Genomic DNA, 16,597 nt, shown 5'->3' with positions numbered 1-16,597 from the left:
GCATACACCCTTCATAAACCCACAGTGGGGACAGAGGAATAAAGTGGGGCCAGAGCTGGCTAAAGACACATGGAGTCATTCAAGAAGGACAAGTGGGCATTCCAAGGCAACACTAGGGTTGCCAGTTTACAGGAAGTGTCTGTTCCCAATGAGTGAACAGGGAGACAGCACAAACAGGTACCGCTCCCCTGCCTCACCGGGGTTTACTCTGGCACTGGAATGGAACCCAAACTTCAGACTAGGTACTGAGGCAGGTTACGAACAGTGCAAAGGCCAAAGCCTCCCTCAAGCAGCATCAAGAGGACGCCAAATCAAGTCAACTACTGACACTCACTAGCTTCTGGACTAGTCATGCTGGCATTACTGTATATGTCTGTTGGTCGGTGACTAGTCTACAACCACACTGGTTCAGGCTGCGCAGTTCATGGGCCAAAATGGCAGCTTCCAACACGACACATGACCAGAGCAGTCTCTTCTACTCAAGTAATTTCATCCTTCACAGGGCAAAAAGCCCCAAACCTCTGGAGACACCAGGTAAAAAAAGGCAATGTGCTTACCATGAAGGCCTTCTTTTCCTCGGCTGTCTGGAAGCGACCGTGTCCGAATTTGGAAGTGGCGTCGAACTTGGTCGATCTTTCTCCAAAGCACGACGGTTGGACTGCACAAGCAGAGACTGGAGAAAAAAGAAAGAAATTCAGTCAAGGGATTTCATTCTAAAAAAAAAAAAAAAAGAATGTTTTTACTTTTAATACACAGATGCCCATCAGCTTTGAAATGGCTTTTCTTGAACATGGCTTCTACATTTGCAGTTTAAAAAGGAGGCACGCCCCACAATTTGGGAACCACTGTTCTAATTTGACTCTGGTGATCAGGTATGCCAGAGGGGGTGTGTTCTCAGAAGGAAGGCAGCGGAATAAATCCTCATTAAAGTCAGGCGCCATGCCTGACGCGGTATTCCTTGATCTCGTCACTGAACACCCTTACCCACAAGGTTACCAAGAAACCCATTTTTGGGGCTAAGGTACATGGCCGAAAGAGAACCTAAACAGAATACTAATGTAGTCCAACAGAAGTTACATAGATCAAGACCAACCTGTGTGTGGGCCATGATACGGATGACCTGGCAGTACTTCATGGAAGCAAAGTCCTTCTCCAACTGCTTCTTGCCCTCATCCTGCCACTTCTTGCAGTCTTCTTGATTCCAATCATACAGCCCTTCAGCATCAGGAAGTCATTGGTCACCTCACCATAGCTGACAAAGCCACCCTGCAGACACAAACGTGTGAATTAGGTTGAACACAAACGGTAGAACATGCACATGAGATTTCCCATTGCCTGCACTCACCAAGTGAAACAATGCAACCACCACTATACTTGCAATTTCACTTTTAATACACAGATGCCCATCAGCTTTGAAATGGCTTTTCTTGAACATGGCTTCATCTGCAGTTTTAAAAAAAAGAGGCCCACCCCACAATTTGGGAACCACTGTTCTAATTTGACTCTGGTGATCAGGTATGCCAGAGGGGGTGTGTTCTCAGAAGGAAGGCAGCGGAATAAATCCTCATTAGAGTCGGGCGCCATGCCTGACGCGGTATTCCTTGATCTCGTCACTGAACACTCTTAACCACAAGGTTACCAAGAAACCCATCTTTGGGACTAAGGTACATGGCCGAAAGAGAGAACCTAAACAGAATACTAATGTAGTCCAACAGAAGTTTCATAGATCAAGACCAACCTGTGTGGGACATTTAAAAAGTTCAATTAAAAAAAAGCATCTCACCAGTTCTTATAGAAGCGGCGCTTGCACTGGTCAGTCTTAAAAGCCTTCAGGCCACGAGGAGTCATGACATATCCCACAACTCCAACCACCATCATAGTCTCCACAATAGTCACAGCCGCAACCACTTCTTGACCTCTGTTGAGAGGACAATTCATTTAAAAATGCATCATAGTACTTGAACATGTAAAATATTCACTGGAAAAACCTAATAACAGCGCCAATTCATTTAAATTTAACATTCAAATATCAATGCAATCAATGTTTGAAAGTCAGCGGGTCTGGGAAGGCCTGCAGACCAATCAACTGCGCTCAGAACTCGACATTCACCAGGGGCTAAGGCCCAAATCTGTCCGCCCGTCGAGAGGCTCATCACTGGCAGACAAGAGCAACTCAGACGATCTAACATCGTTGTCCATATTCGCACTGTATCAAATGAATGCACTAACTTGATCTAGGTCTGTCGACTTCACGCACGATGCGAGTCATGCCAGCTTTGTAGCCGAGCCAAGCTGTGAGGTGGACTGGCTTGCTGGGGTCATCCTTGGGGAAGCTCTTGGCTTTGCCACGGTGACGCCTGCTCCTCTTGCGTGGTAGGAAGCCCAGGGATCCGCGGAGCCGAAAACTTACGGTGGGACTGAATGAGGAGTTCAATATTACTTACTTGGCTACACAAACACAAATGCTACTGTGCCACGTGTTAACGCAATGCCACGTTTGCTGGTTAACGAACTTGGGCAAATCACTATCCCACGAATTCGTACTAAGCTTAATGCAAATTCACTTTGGTCTGCAATCGTACTAGCTCAATGTAGTTTTATATTCAGTATGGCTGCAAACGTTAGCTAGATAGCTAACGATAGCTAGCAGGCCGCTGTAAGCGCCTAGCAGAATTTACGTTACGTTTTTTGTCGGTTAAGGTTTCCGAGTGATCCTTTTCCAAATTGAAACTCATTAAGACCTACCCGAGGGGCAGCATGGAGCAGGAGAGCATGAATGGGCTGGCTATCCTGTCCATTGAAAAAGCATTTCATGCATCACCAGTTTTATGTTTGAAAGGCATTGCTCGGCTTACAGGTGTGGTGTGCCTTTAGCTCAGTCAGCTCAATCTTGATGTTCAGATTTTGCGCCTAAACTACTTATATCGTATTGTCTCGTCACATGATCAAATAGAGACTTGACATTGGACAACAAGATATGTATTACCCATCATGGGTTCCAAAGACGTCACTTCCGAAAAGCCCTTAAATTCGATCTTAGTTTATTTAACAAATGATTTATGGCATTTATGTTTTCATTATAAAAGAGATTAGGGGAGTATGCATTAAAATAATGTATATCAACCTAAATAAGAACTGTTTCTTTATTGCATTGTGTAGTATAACCCACTCGTGTTATTATCCATTATACGGTGATAGTTCCCCCTGGCTACCCCCTCACACTCCTTCCTGTATTCCCCTCTCTACCCTGGCTTGACTGCCACACACACCTACCTGTCGCTACACAATGGTAGTCCTTTGGGGGATCGTAGTCCCTCACATTGCGCATGCGTCATTTTGCGACACTGTCGACTGCTGTCGACAGCGAAGCCGCGCGCGCATGCGTCACAACGACAGATCCGTTTTCAATCATGGAGAAAAGCGACGAAAGCCAGTTTTTTTAAAACATGACCATTTATTTAAAAACAAAGAAGATGTCACAGTGGACAAAACAGATGAGGTGGAGGATCAAAAAGTCTCTCCCCAGTTTCGTTTCATATGTTGACGTAGAGCCTTATGCCGTTTACAACATAATTAAATATAACATTACATATACCCACATTATGCGTTAAGACAAGCCCCATATGTTGATATTGATATTGAGCCTTATGCCGTAAACCGTTTGTGTCTGAGCATGCGCAATGTGAGGGACTACGATCCCCAAAGGACTACCATTGTGTAGCGACACTACCTCCAGCCACTGAACATTTGCACTAAATTGTTCATTGTATATATCTATTTATGTTAAATTGTTGTCATCCATATTCATCGTACTTATATCTTATCATGTCTCTTACCTCATTTATAACTTTATAACCTCTACTGCCACCTTCACCTGTACTTCACCTGCACTTTACATATATCTATATCACATCTGCACTAATCACCTTTATTGCTGCTCATGTTCTTACTGCTCATACCACTTATATCTTATGTCATACTGTATATACCATATTTATCTATATTTATATTACCATTTGCACATACTCTGCACTCTTCTACTTGAGTGCAGAGTGAATAAGTGAATAAAAGGCGTGACGGTGTATATTTATAGACATGCATGAATAGACACTACATCCAACTCCATTTCTGTTGCTAACCCCTTCCATTCTGTTGTGAGTGTGCAGCATCCTTCAGCATACTTCTGTGCACTCATGATTAGGCTAATCAAACAGGCAAAGTATTACTTTTTCTGCTTGCTGGTTAATTATATTGTAACTACGTTGTGCTCTATGAAACAGCTTAAGACATAGCAGTATATAAATGCAAATGAATTTAATTTAATTGAATTTAATTGAAAACACAGTTGTAAACAGGATTTATTTCAATATAAAAAAAAATAATCACTTGCAGTCATTTTACTCAAGCATTTTCAGGCATAAACATATATTAAATTTAATTTGATTTTACAAAACAAGTCATCTATTCATCTTCCACAAATACAATATGGAATTTCTGCATTGCTGTGTATATATATAAGAAAGCTATACATTTGATGACTAGTAAAAAACTTTACATAAATGGATTGGTGTTGACAATCCAGATACTGTGCGAAAGAAAGGATCAAGTCTTCAGGTGATTGAGGAGTAACATCTCAAACATTGTTCAGAAGGCTCAGTGCAGGACTTAAGTGTTTTAAACAAACACATCTAAGGGAGGTACATTGCATACACTGATCGAACTGCTCATCCGTCCCACTCCCAAGAACGTCTCTCATTTACATACACTCTATTATATATTCATATAAGGTGAACAAATAAGTGCTATGAAACAACATTCACAAGCAGGGATGCGGTCAAAATATTGCCTCTTCATTGTCTTCAAGCCAAACACATACAGTTCATACAGCAGACAGACACTTCTGTCATTTTGGCTATGACAGCTTCTAGAAAATGCAATGGAAAGCAGCAGGGAAGCTAAAATTAAAAAGGCACACAAAAGTGTCAACCCCAAAACATTGCCCCATATGTACCTCTGAACAAATCTGACAGCTACTGTCTCTGGCTATGAGTTTACAAATCTAATTCATAAATAAAAAGTATTATATAATAAAGGGAGTTTTTCAATAAAACTCATTCTCTGGGTGAACGTGAATGAAAACATGGTTGAACAACTCAGGAATTCAGCAAAGTCTGTGAAAGCATGGGTTGGACATATAGTCAGAAGGACAAACACATGGTGGAGATGAAGATCTACTCTGGCAAACACCAAGGCATTGAAAGGTCACACGGAGCACATGTGATTCTGGAGTTCACCTGGCCCTTCTCTGGCAGGCACATGGTGCCGTGTCAGGGGCCCACTGCATCCCCAAGTCACCAGTTATCTGGGTCAGTGCTGTTTGGAGTGGAAGACTTGCAGGTGTTCTGAAGGCTAGTGACATAAAACCAGAGTACATTATGGTTCGTTGTCATAGAAACTTGGGGGGGTCATTAGAACCATCAGAGCTTCACAGCATTAGAATGTACGACATCAGTGTCCGACCAGAGACCATTAATGAATAAACCAATGATAAGGGACCAAATGAACCTTAGTCTTTTTCCATAAACTCACACATGGAATGACTGTTTCTCTGACATTTCTTGGCTTTAACCTTGGAGCCTTATTGGACCTCATTAAACAATATTGCGTGAAATAAATAACAATATAAAAGGCAAAAGAATGACGCATTTACACATGTAACAGATATATCCACAAATCCCTCCTGTGAAAAATATCTGTTTCACCTCTTGAGTAGTCAGCTTCAGACATCTTTAGAGATCTAAGAAAATAACTACAGTAATCCCTAACCCACACCCACCCTGACTGTGGGAATTCCTGAGAAGTAGAATACAGTACTTTCACTAAGGTTGTTTTTTAAACATAAATACTAAATTGACCTGCTCTCTACTGAGGATTTCTGTGCGTACTTTGGCATTCAATGAAAAGTGTGGGGAGGGGAGGGCGAGAGAGCGAGACAACAACCCTTTGAAAATAACGTGTGCCCCTGGGGAGAAGGTGAAGTAACCCATTTTGAAGGCTTTGGAGTGACAAGGTCGTCAGTGAGCACAGTGACCACACAATCGTCAGTGAGTGGTTTGCCTGTCCCCTATGACACAAATACATTAACAGCATCGACAGGGTATCTGAAGTGGAAAAGAATCACCATACTGGTCACTGTTGGACACCGTGTTCTCTTGTGTCTCTGTGTAGGCATGTTTATTGTGTTTGTTACATACAAACACAAACCATGTATGCCTCACTGTCCTCCTGCCTCGTCTTCACTTCTTCCTTTTTCTCTTCTTGTCAGCATAGGTCTTGCCGCTAAGGTCAGTCTTGTGACCCACTCTGAACTCAGACCACACTTGGCTCTTTCCTTTTGGCAGGGCTGTCCTCCCCCGCCAGATCTACATCCAGGAAGTCAACTGGGGCGTACGTCGAGTCTCTTGATGGACTGCTCTCCCGGCTCTCGCCCTTCCTCTTTCCCTGGCACAGTCCCAGCCTGACCGGGCGCACCAGGCCTAGGAACAGTGCGCCCAGGACCATACCCACAGCACAGGAGTAGAAGGCTGAGCCATATTTCTGAGTTTTATCCACCAGGAAACCTACACCCATACAGACATGCACACACACACACACACACAACAGATGGTGTTAGAGAGGGCAACAACATTTTCATGTAGCTTTGTTACAGTAAATGCTTCAACTGCTTCACATTATCAAAACTATAGATTGCTTCTGTGAGAATTGCTCAGGGATCACAACCGCTTTAGGTCCACATGCTGTCACATTAACTCTAGATGAATTATTTTACCATTTTAGGGCAAACTCTTGTTAGACAACATCCACCTTTCCCCCCCCCCTCACCTCCCAGAGGCGGTCCAGCCAGCCCCGCGAAGCTCTGGATGCAGGCATAGATGCCGACGGCCGAGGGCATGCGCTCGATGCCCACCACGTCGTCCTCGGCCAGCATGGGGATGTGCGTGGAGCACACTGTGCCCAACAGGTAGCCGTAGAGCACGCAGCAGGCGGCCACCCCCCAGAACTCCTGCACCAGCGCGAAGGCGACCAGCACTCCGCCCAGCAGGAGCACACTGAGCAGCAGCACGTTGATCTTGCGAAGGGGCAGACGGGCGAGCAGCCAGCCAATGGACAGGCGGCCCACGAGCTCGGCCACGCCCATGGCAGAGAGCATGAAAGGTGCGGTCTCGCGGCTCACGCCGAGGCTCACGCTCAGTTCCATCACGTAGAACTGCGGCGCGAAGAAGCCCAGCGTGGCGAACAGACCGAAGAGCGAGTAGCAGATGAAGCTGCCGTCGCGCAGCACCATGAAGTCCAGCCGCTTGGTGCTGGCGGGGGAGGTAGCAGTGGTAGGCTCCGATGGCTCTAGGGGGACCGTCTCATGTCCTTCATTGTCTTCCTCCTTCTTCAAGCAGGCCTGCTGCTTTTTTTCTTCCTCGGCGAGGCTCTTCTTGTCCGGGGAGGCCTGCGATGGGTCCCCCTGTTGGGTGTTGTTCAGGTTGGTGCATGAGGCAGTGAGCGACTGCACGCCAGAGTCCACGGAGCTGGAGGAGGTGTGCGTATCCTCATTCTCCAGGGCATACTTGCTGTCCAGCTCTTTCAGATGGGAGCTGGACGAGTCAACAACGGTTTGTCTGGGTTCGATGATGATTGGTCGAAGCAGGGCCCCACAGCCAATCACAATCGCCTGTAGGACCCCAATGACCACCATGCAGGAGCGCCAGCCAATCGCATCCTTAATGGCATTGAAGGCTTTGGGTGGGCAGCAGAGAACAATAGAAGCAATAAAGAATGATTATTCATGGTTAATTAATAGCAGGTTAAAAAAATATATATATATACATTTTCACAGGCCAGTAGAATTAACTTATTGATCTTGGGGTCTTCATAAAAACCCTCCACACTTTAGACTGGACTAGGCAAGAGCCATGTTAAACCAGTCACAGCGCGTAACTATTATTTAATTATTATTCCAACATGTCCAAGTTTGATGTTAATTTGCAAAAGTTACGTTAAATGACCGGACTACTTGATGTGAATTAGAAGCACAAAACCCGTTGCCAATGACAGCGGCCATTCATTTTTCACAGCGGCTAATATAAAGAAATATCGGACCTCTGAACGTGGGGAGTTGGCCCATTCAAATCAACGGAACTTTTTGGAACATTCTGAGGAGCTGTATAATAAAAAAGCAGTTAGCCTGCTAGTCACCTGGAGCCAGGGCGAAGGTGGCGATGCACTCCCCGGAGGAGGCGACAGAGGTGACGATGGAGCGGCGCCTGCTGAAGTACTGCGAGAGGATGGTGAGGGTGGGCAGGTAGGTGAAGCAGTAACCCAGCCCTGTGAAAAAACATGAAGAGAGCCACATAACAGCCACTGGCCTTCCTCTAGCTGGAGAAGGGAGAAGGGCTCAGGAGACTCTAAGGCCCGGGGCCTGAGGCTGAAGCAGAGGCAGAGGCAGAGGCGTCGCTGTCTCCTTACAGTGGCGGGGGAAACGTGACGGACAAAGCTGAAAGAAAACTGCATTTAAAAAGAGAGAAAAAGGGAAAAAGGGAAAAGTAAAAGTTTCAATGTTAAGGAGTGTCCATACCAAAGAGATAGAGAAAGAGAGAAAGAGGTATAAATAAAGGGGGACGGCTTACAGTGCATCATTGGTATTTGTGATAGTGCTGAAAGGCAAGGGCTTTATTTACACAAGCATGATTTTGCAGATGATTCTTCAACCTATTTACTTTCAATTTCTACTGTTCTCTCTCATGTTATGAAGACAATGGGCCTCATTCTCGAACATTTTCGGAAGTGTCTTCTGAAATGTTTTCTTACGGACAATGTAAGAAAAGATCTTGATTCATGAACGCCTGAAAATGGGTTCTTACACATCCGAAGTGTTCTTAGCTGTGCTCCGCCGAATGAGGATTCTTAAATTGAACGCGCATTCTCGTGCACCTGGATTTGCATACACACACGCCCTGCCATCTCCTTATAAGGGCATGCAACCGTAGTGACGTGTGCAGTCAGAATCGACAGAATCCACACGAAAGCACCTCGAAAGTGACAGTCATGTCAAAGCGGAAAAAGAGCACCGGTCGAGTAAACGCAGACCTAACTTCACCGGTGCAGAGGTGGAGGTACTGTTGCAGAATGTAGATGTGTCCATTCTATTCCACTATGGCTATATCCATCATGTTGGCATCAAAGGCTGTGCCCTATCTTGGTTTAGCTATGTTACCTCTCTGATCGCCATCAATTTGTTCAAGTCCATAATAAGTCATCCAATCACACCGGAGTAAGCTACGGTGTTCCCCAAGGCTCTGTCCTTGGACCACTGCATGTAGTGGTACATGCTACCCTAAGGTGCCGTCATAAGGAAACATGGCATTAACTTCCATTGCAATGCTGATGACACCCAACTCTACCTATCCATGAAACCCGATGAAATTGTACATCTACCCAAGATAGAAACCTGCCTGCAAGATGTAAAATCTTGGATGGCAAACAACTTCCCGCTCCTCAACTCTGATAAAACTGAGGTAATGCTTGTAGGCCCCGATCAATTGAGAATGACACTATCTAGTCATCTACCCACATTCAATGGCATCCCAACACCCAATACTACCATCAAAAACCTTGGTGTAACTATCAACCAAGACCTCCTACTTGACTCACACATAAAACAGATCTCAAAAACATAATTTTTTTCATTTACGCAATATTGCCAAAATTAGAAAAGTCCTATCCCTCCAAGATACAGAAAAACAAATCCACCCTAACAAAACTACTACTGCTAACATACAAAGCCCTAAACGACCTGGCTCCAAACTACCTTAAAGAATTAGTTGTCCCCTACTGCATTCCAAGACCGCTCCGTTCCCAGAGTGCAGGCCTCCTCCTAATTCCAAGAATATCTAAAGCCACAATAGGAGGCAGAGCCTTCAGCTACCGAGCCCCCCTCCTCTGGAAAAATCTCCCTGCCTCCATCCAAGATGTAGACACCCTTTCCATATTCAAATCGAGACTAAAGACATTCCTCTTTAGTGCATCCTATAGCCACAAGTAATTGCGTCAAGAAACCAATCACCTGTTGGGCCAGCCAGCCAGTCAGCATAACTAGACATATCTAAACACATACAAAAAAACCCAAATCAATAAAACAGCATATTTTGTACCGTGAAGGAGTGCGTTTTACTGATCCCGGGTACAGCATACGGCGCGCGTTGCGGCTGTCACCAGCCAATTGGGCACTGTTGTGCACCCTGCCACCCTTACAAAGCTTATGACTAAAATCACTACATGTACCAAACCAAACTAAACTAAATGCTAAATGCCAGCATAACTAAACATATACAAAAAAAAACAAATCAATAAAACTGGGCTACAGACAGCGTATGTTGTACCGTGAAGGAGTGCGTTTTACTGATCCCGGGTACAGCATACGGCGTGCGTTGCGGCTGTCACCAGCCAATTGGGCACTGTTGTGCACCTTGCCACCCTTACAAACCTTATGACTAAAATCTCAACATGTACTAAACCAAACTAAATGCCAGCATAACTAAACATATCTAAACACATACAAAAAACCCCAAATCAATAAAACTGGGCTACAGACAGCATATGTTGTACCGTGAAGGAGTGCGCTTTACCGATCCCGGGTACAGCATACGGCGCGCGTTGCGGCTGTCACCAGACAATTGGGCACTGTTGTGCACCCTGCCACCCTTACAAAGCTTCTGACTAAAATCTCCACATGTACCAAACCAAACTAAACTAAATGCTAAATAATATTCCCATACACCTAGCCATGCAGCCTCTCTCTCTCCCTCTCCTTTTATATCACATTGCTAATGCCTATACTGATAAAATGGCCATATTGCCTACTGTTAATTGACTACCTAAAAGTATCTCCTTATCTGTTTCCCAAATTGATGTCTACTAACAAAAATGTTCTCTCTCCCTTATAGCATGATCCAATTGCTGATGGATGTGGAAAAATTGCTCCTCACCACCACTACTCCTCATCTACGCATATGGATAGCCAAACTCAGCCAAACCCACTCACTCAGTCTAGACCATTTTCGCTATGGGACGCTGCTGTAGTCTCTCCAGCTGATCTACCTGTAAAAACCCTCGGCCCACTGCACCCACCACCACCGTACTGCCGTACACTTACTCTACCCCATACCATATGCTAGCATTTATATACAATATATATTATTGCCACCACTGACATGTTTTTCTGTTCCTACTCTCCTTACCCCTGTTACAGTAACCCTATGAGCACAGTGTATACCCACTAAACTGGTCTTGTTTGTTTCATGTATTTACCACTGGATGTCTGTATATATATTATGTCTACCAAATGCAAGCTGTGTACAACACTTGTTGTTTCCCTTCCCCTTCTGCCACACAACCCTGCCCCATCCACCCCTTCCTATCTCCACCCGGCCGACCTCAAGCAGATGGGTCCCCCCTTATGTGCCGTGGTTCTGCTTAAGGTTCCTTCCTGACTAACAGGGAGTTTTTCCTTGCCCCTGCTGCCATTGTGCTTGCACTAAGGGGGTCCAGGCTCTTGGCTCTGTAAAGCACCTTAAGACAATTGTATTGTTATAGCGCTATATAAATAAAATGTAATTTGAGTTTAGTGCTTATTTATTTATTCACTTACATTTGCAGTGTTCGTGTAATGCTTTTATTTATTTTAGGACATCTCTATGCCTCGTAGAATCATGACTATAAGTGTGAAACGTAATTGTTAATGATACAAATATTCTCGTATTTATTATTATTATAATTATTTGAATCCGAGGATGTCTGTAGAGTTGATGTGAACGCAATCACCAACGATTTATCACAAATTCAGCCCTAAAACCCTTCTAACACGGAGCGGCCGTGGGGCATCTAGTGTTTTTTTGAGGAATTGCATTTAAAAAAAACTCGATTGGGCGATTTACGACTGCTATTTATTATTCTGAAATTCTGGTCTAAGTTCAGAACGAATCTCAGATGAGAAATGCCAATTCATGAATGCCAAATTTGTCCTTAAAACATCGTAAATGGAGTTCAGAAGAAATTTCTTCTTAAATTCGTCTTAACTGCGTTCGAGAATGAGGCCCGTTGACCCCATTGTCCAGTATGTGTTCACACTGGCATTCATACAGGTTTTGGAAGTAGTGAATTCTGATGTCCAAATTTAAAACCAATTCTGCAAGAAACAGATCAATTCATCAATCGGTCAACCAGTCCATACATTGTTAAAAGCACCGCTGGGATTCCCCTTCAGGTTATCTTTGAGAGAAATTAAAACAAATAATAATTCCTCAAACAAAACATATCTGGATCTGGATTCAAAAATGCTTCAGACCGGTGAGAGAAAATGGACTGAGGTCCTGCAAATGAACCCATGAATAATACCCTAACTTGTCAAATTTTCATTGGCCTACTAGTGTTTAATTAAGATGTTAAATGCTTTATTGTTGATTGTGTACACGGTGTTGGATTACCCATAATATTTGAAATAATAATTTAAATGTCAAAATAATAATTCAAGTTATATTGTCATTTCTATTCCACTGCTTTAGATTTTCTCATTGGGAAAATAGAACCACCCTAACATAACCTGAGATTATTGAGGGGCAATTTGTACATGTGAGCTAATTTGTGAACAGCCAAAAGGCATTGTGCTGTAGAATACCAGCGACAGTTCATTCTTTTTAAAAGGCATTTGTTTTTCAAAACTGAAAAAAAAGCAATTGTGTCACAACAGTACAAGTGCCTGTTACGACAAAGCAACCCGCAAAATCCACTCAGCTACTCGTGTCAGGGTCAATTTCTCCTCATAATCTTCAGTGTTGTAGTATAACAAAATCTTGCAGTATAACAAAGTGCATGCAATGACAGGTTTCTAGGATGCTCAGTGTGTGACTGGTGGGAAAGGTACCTGAGACGATGCCCATAGTGATGTACATCTCGTTGATGGATCTGGTGAAGCCGCTGCTGATGGTGCCCAGGCTCATGAGGAAGCCTCCAACCATGATAATGGGTCGAAACCCAAACCGGTTGCTCAACACAGTGGCGAGAGGAGCTGGGGAGACAGGCACACACAGGCACACACAGGCGTACACACGTACACACACACACACACACACACACACACACACACACACACACACACACACACACACACACACACACACACACACAGCGACGACAGGATCAGACGATGAAATGGACTGGACAATCCAGTGCATCGGATCCAGCCGATTGCTCTCATTGTGCAGTGAGTGTGTGACGCAGCACTTTCACTGTTGGTGGCGAGGGCCCCTGTGTTTGCACAGGCCACAAAGCATAAGGATGCAGTACTGGGCGCACCACAGCCCTCAAAGCCAACGGCAATGATCAACGGTCGCAGGCGGCTTAGGAAAGTTTACATATCAAGCAAAGGAAAAAAGATTTGCTGAGAGTTCCAAAGCTGTACTGCTGAGGCACTCTGATGCTGAAGGCATTTCAAAAGCTCTGAACAGAAACCAAAGTAAAACAATGAACATCCAGGCAGACATCACAGAAGGAAAAATCTAGTGAGATCTAAAGTACATTGGCATTCTTGTCAAATATGGGACCTTACTTGGTCAAAGAAAAAAAGAATATCACACACGTTTTTGTTTGGAGTCACCTTTAAGGAAAAAAATGACTATATCATCGCATACTTTTAAGAGATGCAGTAGAGGTCTCACCTGCGAACGACATGATGAAGACGCAGATGGAGATCACCCACATCACCCGGGTATTGGACTCGTTGAACTCAGCCACGAGGTCCTGCAGGAAGATGCCGAAGCTCTTGATGATGCCATAGGTAAAGACCTCCACAAAGAAGAATGTCACGGCCACCACCCACCCCCAGCCTCCGTCGGGCACATCTGGGTACACATTGGGTCCCATGCACCCTTTCACGGAGGAGATCAGTCCCATCATGGTTGACGCCACTGTTGGTCAGAGACATACAAAAATGGCATAAATAACATCACAGACTCTCATCATCAGGCAATGCAAAAACAAAAGCAAACAAGCAAGCATTCATTCCACTCCTGAGAGCTTACACTCCACTGCAGTCCTTCTCCAGTAGCAAACCTTTCTTCCCTACTGTAGCCCTGTGACTGATATACGCTCCAGCCAGTGAGGTCCAGGTTACAGAAAACTCTACGCATCCCCTTTTATTGTGGAGGGAGGACCTCTAATCACCACACCCCTCCTGAAGGCCCTCCCTCCCTCTTGTCCCACCACTCCCAGTCTGTCTGCCTCTCTGCAGTCCCAGCTGTTCTGGCGCTATGCCTACCAAAAGTGATGATGCAACAGTCGGAAGGACTGGTTGAGCTTCTACCGGCTAAACTAGCGGGAGGCACATACTACATATTGTTGCGCCAGAAGGGCAATGCCTGGTTGGCATATATTCTATATGTTGACACCAGAGGCCACCGTGGGTTTAGCAGCTCATGCGACAAATCATTAAGGAAGTACCAGCTCCATAAACTTTTAACTTAAGTGGGTAAGATTTGGTAATACAAATGACTGCGCACAATGCGTTTGCCTTTCAATAAAACGAGAAATTGCTGATGGGAACACTCACATGTGACTCAAGGTTAATGATTCAGTTGGTATTATTGTATGTGTTTAGACATTTGAGTGCCATTGGATGCATGAATGCGGAAAAGGAAAGCCTCAAAAGGGATCTGCTCAAAAGATAAGCGCCTTGGTTCACTTAAAAACATATGATGCCCTCACCGTCTTCCACGGCTCACAGAAGGTTACTTGCACATTTGCTAGTTCAGAAATAATCATACCACGAGTAACAAATAAGGTAACAGTTTAACATTGTCGCCCTGCCGTAACGAACGCAACAGTTTCGAAAGGGATTAGCTTGAACTATGCCGTACTTACCGATATTGTTGGAGGTTATTGTGGATGGAGACAACTGCAAAAGACCGCCTCGTTTTCACTACGCAATACAGTCACTAGGCTACTAGACAGTCGATTTGTTTTTGGATATAGTCTGTATGCTAGCTGGCGCCCATATTCTGTTATTTTTGATACGGTAGATTTAGCTTGCCTTTACGTTATACGGAAATGGAAAAATGCCCAAATAAACTATTAACTAACAACATATGGTATTGTAGTTAGCTTTTTCCGCCGAAATGGAACATGTCATCCTCTAAGTCATCAACCTTTCCTGTTTCCTATCGGTCGCAGTCTTGTCACATTTAATACCGGCTCAAGCCGGTATTTAAACGCGTGTGCGCAATGTCTGCTGTAGTCTTGAGCACGAGAGCGCGCAATGTTATCCCGTACAATGATAATAGCTGTCTGCGTCTGTCTAACCTGCCAAGGTTAAAAGGAAATCTAGGGTCTTACCGAAACCATAGAGTTAAAAGTGCTATTTACTGATAGCCCACGAATCAAAATAATATGGACGAAATAGCAAATGTCTGTCGTCTTAATAGTTGCTCCTTTCCCGAATTAGAGACCCATGGGCTATTATACATGGTTGAGGATACGTGAACGCGCCTGGATAGGACTTTATGATGACGTCAGGATGAATGTGACTGCGCCTGGAACTAACAAAACTGGGTAGAACAGGTTCATTCCAGTTCGCAATTGCCGGTGCGGCTCAACATCATTTCAGTCGTCTCAGCTGACGGATGGATCTCTGTCGTGTTGCACTTGATCTCTGTGGCGCAGTAAAAGTTTATCTTTCCATCGTTACAGTGCTTCCGTTGTGAATTACATTTCATATGGTGTGATAGGTCACTGTTACTGTTAACTCGCCATCGGTGTCTCCGGTGCACGCCCGTAATCTTGTTGCATTCAGAAACGCTTGCTCAGTCTTCTTATTATCAATGCCCTTGTATCCTACGTGGTGCCTACACGTACGCGAGTAGAAGTATTTAGGTAATATGTAGGTATGGCAAACTGCAGTGCCTGGTGCCATCTGGCAACTCATAGAGTATGCAGTCATTTTTTCAGTAATGCAACCACTTGCTCTGCATTTCAACTGCATCCACTGGCTACTTTACATGAATATTTAATATGAATATAATTCATTGATCTTTGGAGATTACTCACTTACAGAAAAAATAATAAATCCAATCTCTGTGTGTGTGTGTGCGTGTGACAGTACACGTATGTGAGAGAAGGTGTGAATGGATAGGTATAGCCCAAAAGGTTAGTCTGAAATAGTCTAAAATATTAGTAATGATTTTTTTTTTTTTTTAATGTCATTATTGAAAAAAGATTTAGTTGTTTATTTATATTTACTGAAAAGCTGGTATGGGGGCCTACTGCATACGTTGGGGGGGGTAGCAATACTTTACACTGACAGGTAAATGGCAACAATGTGCATAATGTTAGTTGATTCTGTTTGACTGTTCCTCTAACTCACAGGCCTAATGTGCAACTCTGATCCCAGAGACCCACGCTCACTGTGATGAGACCTTGGGTTTGAACCGTAGTTCATCTGGTAGTTAAAGGCAACATGAATGCAGATCTAATGAGGTCAGACATGTCTTCATCTAGA

At 44.2% G+C, this 16,597-nt stretch overlaps 1 protein-coding gene, 1 long non-coding RNA gene and 3 other non-coding genes across 6 annotated transcripts; all 5 read right to left on the bottom strand.

The window, feature by feature from the left end:
- Positions 1–137: 137 nt before the first annotated feature.
- Positions 138–270, bottom strand: LOC122131011. The gene has a single exon (XR_006151989.1). It is a non-coding gene; the product is annotated as a small nucleolar RNA SNORA54 (small nucleolar RNA).
- Positions 271–406: 136 nt separating this feature from the next.
- On the bottom strand, positions 407–2,921 carry LOC122131010. 2 transcript variants are annotated; one of them, XR_006151988.1, is made up of 4 exons: positions 2,746–2,910; positions 2,230–2,417; positions 1,784–1,918; positions 407–673 (listed from the first exon to the last, which is right to left on the bottom strand). It is a non-coding gene; the product is annotated as an uncharacterized LOC122131010 (long non-coding RNA). The 2 variants fall into 2 exon arrangements; XR_006151987.1 differs by having other exon boundaries at positions 408–673; positions 2,856–2,921.
- On the bottom strand, positions 888–979 carry LOC122131013. The gene has a single exon (XR_006151991.1). It is a non-coding gene; the product is annotated as a small nucleolar RNA U83B (small nucleolar RNA).
- LOC122131012 lies at positions 1,531–1,622 on the bottom strand. Its single transcript, XR_006151990.1, has one exon. It is a non-coding gene; the product is annotated as a small nucleolar RNA U83B (small nucleolar RNA).
- A 1,419-nt stretch (positions 2,922–4,340) lies between the features above and the next one.
- On the bottom strand, positions 4,341–16,352 carry slc16a6b (solute carrier family 16 member 6b). The gene is made up of 6 exons (XM_042705908.1): positions 14,965–16,352; positions 13,764–14,012; positions 12,971–13,114; positions 8,248–8,376; positions 6,883–7,788; positions 4,341–6,620 (listed from the first exon to the last, which is right to left on the bottom strand). Exons 2-6 carry the CDS (start codon positions 13,999–14,001, stop codon positions 6,370–6,372), a joined length of 1,668 nt encoding a protein of 555 aa, XP_042561842.1. The 5' UTR covers positions 14,002–14,012; positions 14,965–16,352; the 3' UTR covers positions 4,341–6,369.
- Between the last annotated feature and the right edge of the window lie 245 nt (positions 16,353–16,597).

Source organism: Clupea harengus, unplaced genomic scaffold (genome assembly GCF_900700415.2).
Source record: "Clupea harengus unplaced genomic scaffold, Ch_v2.0.2, whole genome shotgun sequence".
Taxonomy (NCBI): domain Eukaryota; kingdom Metazoa; phylum Chordata; class Actinopteri; order Clupeiformes; family Clupeidae; genus Clupea; species Clupea harengus.
This window is presented reverse-complemented; position numbering and strand designations above follow the sequence as displayed.

Excerpts from the sequence above, each read along its gene's own strand:
- slc16a6b (XM_042705908.1), bottom strand. The coding sequence starts at position 14,001 with ATGATGGGACTGATCTCCTCCGTGAAAGGGTGCATGGGACCCAATGTG. Across the intron at positions 13,115-13,763 it reads CTTCATCATGTCGTTCGCAG|CTCCTCTCGCCACTGTGTTG; the intron begins GTGAGACCTCTA and ends CTGTCTCCCCAG. Across the intron at positions 7,789-8,247 it reads CACCTTCGCCCTGGCTCCAG|CCTTCAATGCCATTAAGGAT; the intron begins GTGACTAGCAGG and ends GCCCACCCAAAG.